The sequence below is a fragment of the Zea mays genome, chromosome 1, assembly GCF_902167145.1.
Source record: "Zea mays cultivar B73 chromosome 1, Zm-B73-REFERENCE-NAM-5.0, whole genome shotgun sequence".
Classification (NCBI taxonomy): Eukaryota; Viridiplantae; Streptophyta; class Magnoliopsida; order Poales; family Poaceae; genus Zea; species Zea mays.
The window spans coordinates 273520501-273537366 of record NC_050096.1 but is presented as its reverse complement, the minus strand read 5'-3'; the positions used below and the strand labels follow the sequence as shown (position 1 = coordinate 273537366).

Genomic DNA, 16866 nt, shown 5'->3' with positions numbered 1-16866 from the left:
GAGAATCCAAAAGGCCATCCTTTTCATGAATAGCACTAATCAATTCATTTAATTTTTCTTTTTGTTCCATGTTAAGGTTGGCAAAAAGGATACGCAAATTATCTTCCTCATCACTAGCATTATCATCACTAGATTTTCATATTTAGTGGAGGATCTTGATTTTACCTTCTTCCTTTTGCCGTCCTTTGCCATGAGGCACTTGTGGCCGACGTTGGGGAAGAGAAGTCCCTTGGTGACGACGATGTTGGCGGCGTCCTCGTCGGAGGAGGAGTCGCTAGAGCTTTCGTCGGAGTCCCACTCCCGACAAACATGGGCATCGCCGCCCTTCTTCTTGTAGTACCTCTTCTTTTCTCTCCTCTTGCCCTTCTTGTCGTTATCCCTGTCACTGTCACTTGATAATGGACATTTTGCAATAAAGTGACCGGGCTTACCACACTTGTAGCAAACTTTCTTGGAGCGGGACTTGTAGTCTTTCCCTCTCCTTTGCTTGAGGATTTGGCGGAAGCTCTTGATGACGAGCGCCATTTCCTCATTGTCGAGCTTGGAGGCGTCGATTGGTTGCCTACTTGGTGTAGACTCCTCCTTCTTTTCTTCCGTCGCCTTGAATGCGACGGGTTGAGCTTCGGATGTGGAGGGATCATCAAGTTCGTTGATCTTCCTTGAGCCTTCGATCATGCACTCAAAACTTACAAAATTCCCGATAACTTCCTCGGGGGTCATTTTAGTATATCTAGGATTACCACGAATTAATTGAACTTGAGTGGGGTTAAGGAAAATGAGAGATCTTAGAATAACCTTAACCATTTCATGGTCGTCCCACTTCTTGCTCCCGAGGTTGCGCACTTGGTTCACCAAGGTCTTGAGCCGGCTGTACATGTGTTGTGGCTCTTCCCCTTTGCGAAGCCGGAACCTACCGAGCTCCCCCTCGATCGTTTCCCGCTTGGTGATCTTTGTGAGCTCATCTCCCTCGTGCGCGGTTTTGAGCACATCCCAAACCTCCTTGGCGCTCTTCAATCCTTGAACTTTGTTATACTCCTCTCTACTTAAAGAGGCGAGGAGTATTGTTGTCGCTTGAGAGTTGAAGTGCTCGATTTGGGCCACCTCATCCTCATCATAATCTTTATCCCCTATGGATGGTACCTGTGCACCAAACTCAACAACATCCCATATACTTTTGTGAAGTGAGGTTAGATGAAATCGCATTAAATCACTCCACCTAGCATAATCTTCACCATCAAAAGTTGGTGGTTTGCCTAATGGGACGGAAAGCAAAGGTGTATGTTTGGAAATGCGAGGGTAGTGTAGGGGGATCTTACTATACTTCTTGCGCTCTTGGCGCTTAGAAGTGATGGATGCCGCGTCGGAGCCGGAGGTGGATGCCGATGAAGAATCGGTCTCGTAGTAGACCACCTTCCTCATCCTTTTCTTCTTGTCCCCACTCCGATGCGGCTTGTGAGAGGAAGATCTCTCCTTCATCTCTTTGTGGTGAGAAGAAGATTTCTTCTCCTTCCCTTTGTTGGAGGAGCTCTTCTTCTTCTCCTTCCTCTTGGTGCGGGACTCTTCCGATGAAGTGCTCCCGTGGCTTGTAGTGGGCTTTTCGCCGGTCTCCATCTCCTTCTTGGCGTGATCTCCCGACATCACTTCGAGCGGTTAGGCTCTAATGAAGCACCGGGCTCCGATACCAATTGATAGTCGCCTAGAGGGGGGTGAATAGGGTGAAACTGAAATTTGCAAATATAAACACAACTACAAGTCGGGTTAGCGTTAGAAATAAAACTGAGTCCGCGAGAGAGGGTGGAAAACAAATTGCAAGCAAATGAAGGGTGTGACACGCGGATTTGTTTTACCGAGGTTCGGTTCTTGCAAACCTACTCCCCGTTGAGGAGGCCACAAAGGCCGGGTCTCTTTCAACCCTTCCCTCTCTCAAACGGTCCCTCGGACCGAGTGAGCTTCTCTTCTCAAATCACTTGGGAATCAAACTTCCCGCAAGGACCACCACACAATTGGTGTCTCTTGCCTCAATTACAAGTGAGAAGTTGATCACAAGAAAGAATGCGAAAGAAAAGAAGCGATCCAAGCGCAAGAGCTCAAATGAACACTACAAATCACTCTCTCTATTCACTAGGGCTTTGTGTGGAGTTGGGAGAGGATTTGATCTCTTTTTGGTGTGCTTTGCAATGAATGCTAGCTCTTGTATAGTGGTTGGAAGCTGGAAAACTTGGATGCAATGAATGGTGGGGTGGTTGGGGTATTTATAGCCCCAACCACCAAACATGACCGTTGGTGGAGGCTGTCTGTTCGATGGCGCACCGGACAGTCCGGTGCACACCGGACATGTCCGGTGCGCCAGCCACGTCACCAATGCCGTTGGATTCTGACCGTTGGAGTTCTGACTTCTGGGCCCGCCTGGATGTCCGGTGCACACCGGACATGTACTGTTCAATGTCCGGTGCGCCAGTATGGGCGTGCCTGACTTCTGCACGCTTCTGGCGCGCATTGAATGCGCCTGCAGGTGACCGTTGGCGCGAAGTATCCGTTGCTCTGCTGGTTCACCGGACAGTCCGGTGTACACCGGACATGTCCGGTGAATTATAGCGGAGCAGGCGTTCTGATTTCCCGAGGCTGGCGAGTTCCTGAGGCAGCTCTTCCGAGGAGCACCGGACACTGTCCGGTGTACACCGGACAGTCCGGTGAATTATAGCGCGAGTGCCTCTAGAAATTCCCGAAGGTGGCGAGTTCAAGTTGGAGTCCTCTGGTGCACCAGACACTGTCCGGTGGTGCACCGGACACTGTCCGGTGTACACCGGACAGTCCGGTGCCCCAGACCAGAGGTGCCTTCGGTTGTCCCTTTTTTCCTTTGTTGAATCCAATATTTGATCTTTTTATTGGCTAAGTGTGAGCCTTTTTCACCTGTATAACTTATACACTAGAGCAAACTAGTTAGTCCAATTATTTGTGTTGGGCACTTCAACCACCAAAATCAATTCGAAAAATAGGAGTAAGCCTAATTCCCTTTCAATCGGCTTTCCCAACTTTGAAAGCATTAGCAATTAAAAAGTCTCTAAGGCATTCATACCATGCTCTTGGGGCTTGCTTAAGTCCATAGAGCGCCTTAGAGAGCTTACAGACGTGGTCGGGGTACCGTTCATCCTCGAAGCCAGGGGGTTGCTCCACGTACACCTCCTCCTTGATTGGCCCGTTGAGGAAAGCGCTCTTCACATCCATTTGGAACAACCTGAAAGAATGGTGAGCGGCATATGCTAGCAAAATACGAATGGACTCTAGCCTAGCCACAGGAGCAAAAGTCTCCTCAAAGTCCAAACCTGCGACTTGGGCATAACCTTTTGCCACAAGTCGTGCCTTGTTCCTTGTCACCACCCCGTGCTTGTCTTGTTTGTTGCGGAACACCCACTTGGTTCCCACAACATTTTGCTTGGGACGAGGCACCAGTGTCCAAACTTCATTCCTTTTGAAGTTGTTGAGCTCCTCTTGCATGGCCAACACCCAGTCCGGATCTAGCAAGGCCTCCTCTACCCTGAAAGGCTCAATAGAAGAGACAAAAGAGTAATGCTCACAAAAATTAACTAATCGAGACCGAGTAGTTACTCCCTTGCTAATGTCACCCAAAATCTGGTCGACGGGATGATCCCTTTGAATCATCGCTCGGACTTGAGTTGGAGGTGCCGGTTGTGCTTCTTCCTCTATCACATGAACATCTTGTGCTCCCCCTTGATCATACGCCTCCTCTTGATGAACCTGTTCATCGTCTTGAGTTGGGGGATGCACCATTGTTGAGGAAGAAGGTTGATCTTGCTCCTTTTGTTCCTGTGGCCGTACATCTCCAATCGCCATGGTGCGCATTGCGGCCGTTGGAACGTCTTCTTCATCTATATCATCAAGATCAACAACTTGCTCTCTTGGAGAGCCATTAGTCTCATCAAATACAACGTCGCTAGAGACTTCAACCAAACCCGATGATTTGTTGAAGACCCTATACACCTTTGTATTTGAGTCATAACCTAACAAAAACCCTTCTACGGCTTTGGGAGCAAATTTGGAATTCCTACCCTTCTTCACTAGAATGTAGCATTTGCTCCCAAAAACTCGGAAATACGAAACATTGGGTTTGTTACCGGTTAGTAGCTCATACGAAGTCTTCTTGAGGAGGCAATGAAGGTAGACCCGGTTGATGGCGTGGCAAGCCGTGTTCACGGCTTCCGACCAAAAGCGCTCTGGGGTCTTGAACTCTCCAAGCATTGTCTTCGCCATGTCTATAAGCGTCCTGTTCTTCCTCTGTACTACACCATTTTGCTGTGGTGTGTAGGGAGCGGAGAACTCATGCTTGATTCCTTCCTCCTCAAGATACTCCTCCACTTGAAGGTTCTTGAACTCGGACCCATTGTCGCTCCTTATCTTTTTCACCTTGAGCTCAAACTCGTTTTGAGCTCTCCTTAGGAAGCGCTTGAGGGTCCCTTGGGTTTCAGATTTATCCTGCAAAAAGAATACCCATGTGAAGCGGGAAAAATCATCAACTATAACAAGACCATACTTAATTCCTCCTATGCTTAAATAGGCGACGGGTCCGAAGAGGTCCATATGAAGTAACTCTAGGGGTCTTGATGTTGTCATCACATTTTTGGCATGATGAGAGCTTCCCACCTGTTTCCCTGCTTGACAAGCTGCACAAGGTCTATCTTTTTCGAAAGTAACATTAGCTAGACCTATTACGTGTTCTCCCTTTAGAAGCTTGTGAAGGTTCTTCATCCCCACATGTGCTAAGCGGCGATGCCACAGCCAGCCCATGCTAGTCTTAGCAATTAAGCATGCATCTAGACCGGCCTCCTCTTTTACAAAATCAACTAAATAGAGTTTGTCGTCTAATACACCCTTAAAAGCTAGTGAACCATCACTTCTTCTAAAGACAGACACATCTACATTTGTGAATAGACAATTATATCCCATATTACATAATTGACTTACGGATAACAAATTATATCCAAGCGACTCAACTAAGAATACATTAGAAATAGAGTGCTCATTTGAGATTGCAATCTTGCCTAAGCCTTTAACCTTGCCTTGATTCCCGTCACCGAATATGATTGAATCTTGGGGATCCTTGTTCTTGACGTAGGAAGAGAACATCCTCTTTTCCCCCGTCATGTGGTTTGTGCATCCGCTGTCGATAATCCAGCTAGAGCCCCCGGATGCATAAACCTGCAAGACAATTTAGGCTTGGGTCTTAGGTACCCAACTCATGTTGGGTCCTACAAGGTTAGTACAAATAGCCTTAGGGACCCAAATGCAAGTTTTATCTCCCTTGCATTTTGCCCCTAATTTTCTAGCAATTATCTTCCTATCCTTTCTACAAATAGCAAAGGAAGCATTTAAAGCATGATAAATTGTAGAAGGTTCACTATTTGTTTTCCTAGGCACATGAACAATATTTCTTCTAGGCATGTGATTAATAGCATTTCTCCTAGCTAAATTTCTATCATGCATAATAGAAGAACTAGAAGCAACCATAGCATGAGAATCAAAAGCATCATAACTTCTATAAACATTTCTAGAATGTCTCCTATCATGATACATGAAGGCATGGTTCTTTTGAGCACTTCTAGCCATAGGGGCCTTCCCTTTCTCCTTGGCGGAGATGGGAGCCTTATGGCTTGTTAAGTTCTTGACTTCCCTCTTGAAGCCAAGACCATCCTTAATTGAGGGGTGTCTACCAATCGTGTAGGCATCCCTTGCAAATTTTAGCTTGTCAAATTCACTCTTGCTAGTCTTAAGTTGGGCATTAAGACTAGCCACTTCATCATTTAATTTAGAAATGCAAGCTAGGTGTTCACTACAAGCATCAACATTAAAATCTTTGCACCTATTGCAAATCATAACATGTTCTACACAAGAGTTAGATTTATTCGCTACTACTAGTTTAGCATTTAAATCATCATTAACACCTTTTAAAGTAGAAATGGTTTCATGACAAGTAGATAGTTCACAAGAAAGCATTTCATTCCTTTTAACTTCTAGAGCAAGAGAATTTTGTGCACTAACAAATTTATCATGCTCTTCATACAAAAGATCCTCTTGCTTTTCTAATAACCTATTCTTATCATTCAAGGCATCAATTAATTCATTAATTTTATCAACCTTGGTTCTATCTAGGCCTTTGAATAAACATGAATAATCTATTTCATCATCATCACTAGACTCATCCTCACTTGAAGAAGCATAAGTACTAGTATTACGAGTGCTTACCTTCTTTTCCCTTGCCATGAGGCAAGTGTGATGCTCGTTGGGGAAGAGGGATGACTTGTTGAAGGCGGTGGCGGCGAGTCCTTCGTTGTCGGAGTCGGACGAGGAGCAATCCGAATCCCACTCCTTTCCAAGATGTGCCTCGCCCTTCGCCTTCTTGTAGTTCTTCTTCTTTTCCCACTTTCCACTCTTCTTTTCCTGGTCACTATCATTATCGGTACAATTAGCGATAAAATGACCAATCTTACCACATTTGAAGCAGGAGCGCTTCCCCTTCGTCTTGTTCTTGTTGGGGTGCTCCTTGCGACCCTTTAGCGCCGTCTTGAACCGCTTGATGATGAGAGCCATCTCTTCATCATTAAGCCCGCCGCCTCAACTTGCGCCACCTTGCTAGGTAGTGCCTCCTTACTCCTTGTTGCCTTGAGAGCAATAGTTTGAGGTTCTTAGATTGGGCCATTTAATGCATCATCCACGTATCTTGCCTCCTAGATCATCATCCGCCCGCTTACAAATTTCCCAAGAATTTCTTCGGGCGACATCTTGGTGTACATAGGATTTTCACGAATATTGTTTACCAGATGTGGATCAAGTATAGTAAAGGACCTTAGCATTAGGCGGACAACGTCGTGGTCCGTCCATCGCGTGCTTCCATAGCTCCTTATCTTGTTGATGAGGGTCTTGAGCCTGTTGTACGTTTGGGTTGACTCCTCCCCTCTTATCATCGCAAATCTCCCGAGTTCGCCTTCCACCAACTCCATCTTGGTGAGCATGGTGACGTCGTTCCCCTCATGTGAGATCTTGAGGGTGTCCCAGATCTGCTTGGCATTGTCCAATCCGCTCACCTTATGGTACTCGTCCCTGCACAGTGAGGCTAACAACACAGTAGTAGCTTGTGCATTTTTATGAATCTGTTCATTGATAAACAAAGGACTATCCGAGCTATCAAATTTCATTCCACTCTCTACTAACTCCCATATACTAGGATGGAGAGAGAACAAGTGACTACGCATTTTGTGACTCCAAAATTCGTAGTCCTCTCCATCAAAATGAGGAGGTTTACCAAGTGGAATGAAGAGTAAATTAGCATTGATACTTTGAGGAATACGAGAATAATCAAAAGAGAAGTTTGAATTAACCGTCTTCTTTTTTTCATGGTCGTTGTCGTCGTCTTTTTGGGAGGAAGAGGACTCGTCGCTGTCGTCGTAGTAGACGATCTCCTTGATGCGCCTCGTCTTCTTCTTCTTCCCATCTTTTCGTTTGTGGCCCGAGCCCGAGTCGGTAGACTTGTCATCTTTAGGCTCGTTGACGAAAGACTCCTTCTCCTTATCATTGATCACAATCCCCTTGCCCTTAGGATCCATCTCTTCGGGCGATTAGTCCCTTTCTTGAAGAGAACAGCTTTGGTACCAATTGAGAGCACCTAGAGGGGGGGGTGAATAGGTGATCCTGTAAAACTTAAACTTTAATGCCACAAAACTTGGTTAGAAGTTAGCACAATAAAGCCAAGTGGCTAGATAAGAGTCTTTGCAAGACACGATAACCACAAGAAGATCAATCACAGATAGACACAGTGGTTTATCCCGTGGTTCGGCCAAGTTCAACACTTGCCTACTCCACGTTGTGGCGTCCCAACGGACGAGGGTTGCAATCAACCCCTCTCAAGTGGTCCAAAGACCCACTTGAATACCACGGTGTTTTGCTTTGCTTTACTATATCCCGTTTGCGAGGAATCTCCACAACTTGGAGCCTCTCGCCCTTACACTTTGATTTTCACAAAGAAGCACGGAGTAAGGAAGGAATGAGCAACGCACACAAGACACGAAATCAGAGTACCAACACGCACACAAGTCACAACAAGAGCTCACAACACAACCCGATGCGTTCACAACTCAAATGGAGCTCTAGTTGCTATCACAAAGAATCAAATGCGCGGAATCGAAGTCTTGGTGCTTAGGAATGCTTAGAGAATGCTTGGTGTACTCCTCCATGCGCCTAGGGGTCCCTTTTATAGCCCCAAGGCAGCTAGGAGCCGTTGAGTGCATTCCAGGAAGGCAATTCTTGCCTTCTGTCGCCTGGCGCACCGGACAGTCCGGTGCAGATTTCTTTCCTTCTTTGGCGAAGCCGACCGTTGGCGCTTTGGAGCCGTTGGCACACCGGACACTGTCCGGTGCACACCGGATAGTCCGGTGCCCCCTTCCGACCGTTGGCTCGGCCACGTGTCTCGCGCGGATCGCGCGGCCGACCGTTGGCCCGGCCGACCGTTGGCTCACCGGACAGTCCGGTGCACACCGGACAGTCCGGTGAATTATAGCCGTACACCGTTAATCACTTCCCGAGAGCAGCAAGTTCGCCTGAGTCAGTCTGGCGCACCGGCCACCGGACAGTCCGGTGCACCCAGACAGAGCTGACTTTGGCTGAACAAAGCCATCTTTAATTTCAACTTGATTTTTCCTGTTTCCAGCACTTAGACACAATTCATTAGTCTCTAAAACAATGTACTAAGTTTGAGAAACATACCTTTATACTTGATTTGTACTTTGTCCACCATTTAACACTTAGGCACTTGTGTTGGACACTAAATCACCAAAATACTTAGAAATGACCCAAGGGCATATTTCCCTTTCATCAAGTAGATCATCGGATCACTTGAGATAGATTGAGTGTAACTCTTATCCATTGGGATACCACAATATGGAGTAGACAAGCATTTGAGGCTTGATCGAACCACGAAAAAAATCATCGTGTATCTTATGCTTATTTCCTTGTGATTTTTCATCCTCTATCTAAGTTCCATCTTTTCACTTGCAATATTGATCTTAGTTAATTAAATATCTTGAAAGAACGATCAAGTGAAGAGAACCTCTCTCTTCTTCCCACTTTGACTTAATCATATTTTTGCACTAACTCTTAATTTGAACCAAGTTTGTGTTCCAAAGTTGTGTTTTACAAACAATAACTATTCATCCTCTCTAGGTGACTCTTAGTCATATATGACAATCGCCATAAAAAGGACATATCTAACATTATGCCACAACCAAGGGTATGGGTTCCGATATGACTCCAAGGACACGATAAAAAATGAGATAGTTGGTTCTAGCAGATATCAAAAGCCTATGTTATCTCATTTTCAGGGACCGAGCAAGGGATGAGCGCCCTCTGATCTAACGACCAAACAAGCAAGCAACGGCCCGGCCCAGCCCTTGTTACTAGAAATATGAAGCGTGCTAGCGCGCACTTCCTATTAACCAATTCACCAATTTGAAGATTGGTAAACAAAGATAATAGGAGCCGAAGTCAATCCCTTCTCCTCCCCGAGGGGACGTTATCGGTCGCTTCGTTCCCTTGTTGAGGGAATTCAAGGTTCATATAACCCCTCTCCTCTCTTATACCATAAGATCATGTTTGAAAGCTCAATGTTTTTTGCAGTTTTGAACCAACACTAGATGATACAATGGTATTCAAAGTCAAACAGTGCCGCCACGGTGCTCCTGTTCCCGTTCCGGATCGAGAGGCCGTGGCGGTCGCGACGGCGGCACTGCAGAGACGACCCAATCCAACCAACGGTCCCCGTCCCGTATGAATGTCTCCGATCCAGTCGCCTCCGCGACACGAAAAAATATATATATAAAAAAGCGCAGGACTGCAAGTCCACTTTGCCGTGCCGAACTTCTCTCCGACGACGCCTTCCTCCCGCTGCCGCGGTTGCGTCGCGGATTCGGGGGACGCGACGGTAACCGACCAACCAGCCGGCTCGCCGTCCAGGTGACGCAACGCAACGCAACGCCGGTCCACGGAAAACGACCGGCGCCGCGCCGCTGTAGGAATCCAATCCACCACTGCTGCAGAAACGGAAAGCACGAGAACGGTCGGTCCTGCTACTAGCTAGTACTGGACACTGCGTAGTGCGTACTCTAGTAGTACTGCTACTGGCACACGTACTGTAGTAGACGTCGCTTTCGTGTTCAGCTTCAAAGATGCTCATCGGCCAGTGACGCACTGATGCGACTCATCTCATCTATGCTGCCGCCGCGTACGTATTCTCGGACGGAAACGGAACTCACTAGCCTTTCCAACTGGAAGGGGAGGAACCGTAACTACATTACATGCTCATTAACAAATCATGCCGTTGTTCTTACGCTGGCCGAGGACCCTTTCTTCAGCCACCGGCGGCCTAATTGCCGCCGACTCACCCCCAACGTTCACCTCTGCTTTAGGGCGACGTGTAGTAATCACGGTCATTAGGGCCCCCCCAGTAACGCGAATTTTACTATAGCTCAAAAGCGCATCTTCTGTCATTCGGTCATTCCCTCCCTATTAGTCCATCCGCTGCCGACCGAAACGGCCTCTTTCCCCTTCCGCCTCCTCTCCCTCTCCCTCTCCCTCTCCCCTCTTCTGCTGCTTGTTCTTGTCAATAGCGCTCCCAATCCTGTCACCATCATCACTAGTCCCTCCCGCCCCAGCTCCTCTGCCTGTAAAGATTTCGTTCGTTCCTCTTTCGAATCTCTGATCCCGTTCTCGGTCCTCGATTCCGCCTGCGAAAGAAACTCGTCTTTGCTGCAATCTATAGAAGTAGCAGGGAGGACTTTGTGCAGAGTTTATTTTCCTTTTCTTCTTCTTCTTTTGGTCCGGAGGAACCTAGTTCGCCAGTGGTTGCTTGCCACTGACGAATCACGTTCGGGTTGCGTTCTCCGATCCGTCCCAGCCTAATTCTGGGGGCGCAGGGGAAGGATTCGGGACGGAAGGAACTAGTTTCTGTGCTTCCTTGGATTCCACGGCAAAGCCCGGCTGCGACGTCGGCGTCGTCTCCACCGCATTCCGGCTACGGTTCCCAAGCAACCTTGCTGTGGTGGGGATGGTGTCGCAGGCTCCCGTGGCGGGCGCCAGCCTCGCCGCGTCGCTGTGCAAGAAGAGCAACCGCGTCGCGCGGGTGCTCGCGTACGCGCTGCTCGAGTGGATCCTCATCGCGCTGCTCCTCGCCAACGGCGTCTTCTCCTACCTCATATCCCGGTTCGCCGCCTTCTTCGGCCTCGCGCCGCCGTGCGCGCTCTGCTCCCGCCTCGGCGTCGACAGCCTCTTCGAGACCCGCCCGCCGCACCACCGAGGCGCCGAGCCCCTGCGCCGCTTGCTGTGCGACGCGCACGCCGCCGAGCTGTCGCGCCTCGGCTACTGCAGCGCGCACCGCCGGCTCGCGGACGCCGGGGACATGTGCGAGGACTGCGCCGCGGCGGCAGCGCCCGGGAAGGCGCTGTTGTCGTGGATGGGCCGGAGCGAGCTGGGTGAGCGGGACCTCGCCTGTGCCTGCTGCGGTGTCGCGCTCGAGAGCGGCTTCTACTCGCCGCCCTTCTTGCTCACCACGTCGGCGCCGCGTGGTTCAGATTGTGGCCTCAAGCAAGAGGAAGAGGCAGCGATGCCAAATGGAGACGTGGTCGTTGTCTCCAAGGAAGGTCCTGTGATCGAGCTCTTCGACGATAAGCCGTTTGTGGAGGATGACTCAATCGGCGTCTTGGCTGCCGAGGTTGTTGCCAATGTTGAGCGGCCGGTTGCTCTTGAATCAATTGACTCGTTGGTGGTCACCATGGGCACCGTGTCATCTCAATCCGGTGGCGAAGGAAAGGAAGCAGTTGACCATGGTGTTGTAAGGCAGAACAACGTGGACATGGAGAACACAGTTAGTAGCAATGAGGAGAAAATTATGCCATCTGATGATAAGGTGGATGTGGTTGATCGGCTGATTGATGAACAGATTGTTGCCGTAGTCCTTGTGCCAGCTTGTATAGAAGCTACACTTGATGGTGGCATAAATGCAGACAAAACCGTGGATGCCTTTGCTGATCATCAGTGTAAGTCGTTCCTCCTTTGGTAAAGTTACCTTTTCTGTCATTCTAGTTTAGCCATGCTGACTATAGCTCTGAATATCACTTTTATTGTATTTGTGTTTTTTAATGCATTTCTGTTTATTCTGCTCACCTGTAGTGCTGAATCAGAAGTTAATTATTTCTATCTACCAAATGGAGTCATGGTTCTTCCATGTTTTCACTGAGCTGTGCTTCAGTCATTCTAGATTTTGGATAGCACTGGGATATCCATTGCGCTTCTATTGTCATTATGTCTGATTGTCTGGTAGACCTATAGTTGAATACTTGAACTGGAAGAAAAAAAGGGGAAAGTGACCTAAGAAAAATTGATAGGATGAACTGGACCTCTCAACAGAATAGAAGCCAAACATATAATTTATTGTCCTTGAAGTTGTTCCGTGATGTTTTTCTATGTTTCCAGCTAGTTAGTCATAACCTTATTTTCAACATGTTAAATGCAGCTCTTGAGGATGACAGTGGATTGGAAGTTAAGGACCAGAAAATATCATTTGAAGATGAGGTATTTGAAGGTGAGCAAGCTGAACAGGTTACTCAACAACAGGAACTGTGTGCTATGCCAACAGATCCTAGTGACCATGAATTTGTTGAGAGGTTAGATAGAAGTACTGAGTTGGAGCATTTTCCACTGGCTGAGTCAAAGCATAAAATGAACTCTATGCCAGTGGAAGCTTCTAAGCACGTTGCTGTAACTCAGATTGAGGGGAAGCAGGTTCAACAAGCTGAGGTAAATCAGGAGTTGGATTCAATACCAAAATGTTCCAGGGAGCATGCTGATGAAGAACTTCAAGGAGAGAGAACTGCACAGGCTGGGTTGGAACAAGAGTGTGACTCTGTGCCAATTGATTATGGGGAACACGGTTCCCTTACTTCATATGCTCATACTGATGATGAGCAAGATGAGGCGATGCAGAAAGTCACTTCTGTAACTCGGATTGAAGAGAAGCAGGTTCAACAAGCTGAGGTAAATCAGGAGTTGGATTCAATACCAAAATGTTCCAGGGAGCATGCTGATGAAGAACTTCAAGGAGAGAGAACTGCGCAGGCTGGGTTGGAACAAGAGTGTGACTCTGTGCCAATTGATTCTGGGGAACACGGTTGCCTTACTTCATATGCTCATACTGATGATGAGCAAGATGAGGCGAAGCAGAAAGTCACTTCTGTAACTCGGATTGAAGAGATGCAGGTTCAACAAGCTGAGGTAAATCAGGAGTTGGATTCAATACCAAAACGTTCCAGGGAGCATGCTGATCAAGAACTTGAAGTAGAGAGAACTGCACAGGCTGGGTTGGAACAAGAGTGTGACTCTGTGCCAATTGATTCTGAGGAACACGGTTGCCTGTTTTCATATGCTCATACTGATGATGAGCAAGATGAGGTGAAGCAGAAAGTCACTTCTGAAACAGCAGATGTTCTACATTATGCAGCAGACACTTTTAATGTTAACACAAACTCATGGAAAGGTAAGATGCTGAGATCACAAGAACGCTTTGTTTGTTTCCCAAGATTAGTGCATTCTGATTGTCACTTATAATATTATTGTGTAAATTTTGAAACTGATTATTAATTGTTTAACAGAAGATATTGAAGAGGATTCAACTGAAGCTGCTCTAACAGCCATACATCAAATTTGTTACGAACCTTTGACGAGCATAGTCAAGTTCTCTCTAGATCATAGTGTCTCCGAAGAAGACAGAGAGCCTGATACGCCGACTCATATTGAAGGTATATGTGATTCACAGGAACTGCTGGATTCTAAAGCAGTTGTTTCTGATGCTAAATCTGTAGATTCAAGTGTTGCTACTTTGTCTACTGATCTGGAAAGCACTGAATTGGTGAGTGTGGATCAACTAAAATCTGCTTTGGCTTCCACACGCAAATCATTGAACACCCTATATTCTGAACTTGAAAATGAGAGGAACGCTGCTGCTATAGCTGCCGATGAAACCATGGCAATGATAAACCGCTTGCAAGAACAGAAAGCTGCAATGCAGATGGAGGCGATTCAATACCAGCGGCTTATGGAGGAACAGTCAGAGTATGACCAAGAAGCACTGCAGAGGTTGAATGAACTAGTTGTTAAGAGAGAGAAGGAGAAGCAAGATCTGGAGAGAGAGCTCGAGCTGTATCGCCACAAGGTTCATCTCTATGAGGTAAAGGTGAGGAAATTGTCCAGGCACAAGGCTGATGACCAGAATGGATCATCGTCAACTTCATCGAGTGCTGAGGATAGTGATGACCTTTCACAAAGTTTCTATGAAGGTGATGAATCTTCCCATGGTATTAATGGAAGCAATGGGAGTATTCCTACAGATGTTGTGCTACAAGAAACTGCCAGGCATCTTGTTACCCTTGATGGCTCACTAGCTGATTTTGAGGAAGAGAGACTATCCATACTGGAACAGCTTAAAGTGCTAGAAGATAAACTTTTTGATCTTGATGATGAAGAGTCCGATAACATGAAGCATTTCTCAGAAGAAAACCATTTAAGTGGTGCCTCAAATGGTTTCTCTGATGATGATAGCTGCTTTAAGCTCCATGACAAGAGAAAGAATGTAACCTACAGAGGAAAGAAACTCCTTCCATTGTTCGACGATGCTACCGTGGAAGCTGGAAACGTCCCCCAAGGTAATGATGCACAGCATTCAACAGAGGTCACACTGGACCTTGCTAGAGAGCAACATAAGCTTGCAATTGCCAATGAAATCGATCAGGTACACGAGAGGCTGCATGCTCTTGAGGCAGATAGGGAATACATAAAACAGTGCGTTAGGACTTTGAAGAAGGGAGGGAAAGGGTTTGATCTTCTTCAGGAGATATTACAGCATCTTCGGGACCTAAGAAGGATTGAGCAACGTGCAAGTGCAAGGAACTCTGGGGAGCTTTCGCCTCATTACCTACATCATCACACGGATTGAAGGTAACATGCGATAACTAGTATCGATAGTTTGCTGGGTTTTTCTTTTCTTGTCAGCATGGATGGTGACAGAATGATTGCTCTATATCTTCTAAGAAAAACTGTTCATTGAATTCCGTGTTACATACACGATGAGTAAACAGAATTCTAATTTCCTAAAGAAGTCATGCATCCCCACATGTCCTTTGCACAGCACTTCTCTATATCTTCTAAGAAAAACTGTTCATTGAATTCCGTGTTACATACACGATGAGTAAACAGAATTCTAATTTCCTAAAGAAGTCATGCATCCCCACATGTCCTTTGCACAGCACTTCTCTATATCTTCTAAGAAAAACTGTTCATTGAATTCCGTGTTACATACACGATGAGTAAACAGAATTCTAATTTCCTAAAGAAGTCATGCATCCCCACATGTCCTTTGCACAGCACTTAAATTCCGTGCCTAAAATATCCCATTCTGTTCTAATTGATTTGAGAAAACCTAATTCTTGCTTGTTGGTTCCAGATCCCTGCCTATGTCCAGCGAATATTGCTTGAAGATGGAAATCATACAACAATGATAAGGGGAAAAAAAGATTGCCGACTAAGTAGTATTGTCATTGGAGAAGTTTTGTTGGTTCCTGGAGTGGAAGGAGCTCCTCCTGGAACACCCGTCACAGTCGGTTCGAAGATACCATTGGGAAGGCAGATCACGGAGCAATTCTGCCTTCCAAGGTCCAGGATTTTTTTTGTGGACCACTTCCCACGTTCTCTTTTTGTGTTGGTTTAGTTTTCCCGGTGGGTTCCAAACTTTTGCCCAAGGGCAAGAGGGTGGTTGGTGAGCCGCCCGGGCCCCTGTGGGGCTGTGTGTTTGTGGGGGGTGTGGCGGCAATCATGGCCTTGTGCAGAAGCTTTAGAATTCATTAACCTGAAGACATGCCGATGCCAGCTTTGCTGCCAGATATGTTGGGCTTCACTAGTTTTTGTTTTCTTCTTTTTTTCTAAATCCTTTCCCTGTAAATCTTCTAGCTGTATGTAATGTGCTTTCGGCCTTTGGAATGATGAGGTGTTGGGTGTGTGCATAGCATGACTGTTGTTTTATGGGTCTTTTTTTTTCTTTCCCTTTTGTTCTTTTTCGCTGTTATTGTTCTGGACATTGCAATATTTTGATGCAAGTGCTGCTTATTAGTTATTGAACTCTGAAAGCAACCGGCGTCGTGCGCTGATGTATGATTGGTTTAGCTGTCAAGAATCATGAGATGACCCAGTTGGGCGGGCGCCGGTGCATGGATGCAGGTCACCAAACAGTCTGTGTTGGGTGGGGTGGGCCTGCCTCTGCCATGTTCTAGTGCTGGTGCTGCTCACCAATGCATCAGCTCGTTGGTCGTGTCCTGTGCAATATCTTCTCTGTTCCGGCACTGGTACTAGTACTACTATGGTTTTAAGCTGTCAGTAACAGCTTTCTCTTGCTTTAATTGAAGCTCAAGCTCCGATCGACCCACCTAGCTTTGTTGAGAAGTTCGGCTCGGCTAGTGCAGACAGTGTCAACTGTGGAGTAGATCAGTCAGTAGCCGTACCGGTTTGGACCGGGGGGCGAGGTGAGGAAGGATACCGCGAGACGCATCGCATCCAGTAAACTGAAGACACAAGGATGATGGTTGCTTTACCTCTAAGCGTGGATCAGGCAGAAGGGTGAGATGTGATGTGACAGGGACACAGGCGCCGGCTCGCGTAGCTCTCGACCTTATAAGTCTGGTTGCCTCCCGCTTCTCCCGTTGGATCTTTTATGAGTTTGGCTTATTTATTGAATAAATTCTATGATGTGTAATGGTGAAGAAA

General features: G+C 46.9%; 1 protein-coding gene across 2 annotated transcripts; it reads left to right on the top strand.

The window, feature by feature from the left end:
- The first annotated feature begins 10562 nt into the window (after window positions 1-10562).
- Window positions 10563-16224, top strand: LOC103643883 (myosin-binding protein 2). Of its 2 annotated transcripts, none has more exons than XM_008667058.3 (4): window positions 10563-12095; window positions 12572-13591; window positions 13707-15048; window positions 15554-16224. In XM_008667058.3, the coding sequence occupies exons 1-3, from the start codon at window positions 11108-11110 to the stop codon at window positions 15044-15046; spliced, it is 3348 nt and encodes a 1115-aa protein (XP_008665280.1). In that variant the 5' UTR covers window positions 10563-11107; the 3' UTR covers window positions 15047-15048; window positions 15554-16224. The 2 variants fall into 2 exon arrangements, with proteins under 2 accessions (XP_008665280.1, XP_008665281.1); XM_008667059.4 differs by having other exon boundaries at window positions 10606-12095; window positions 13710-15048.
- Window positions 16225-16866: the final 642 nt, after the last annotated feature.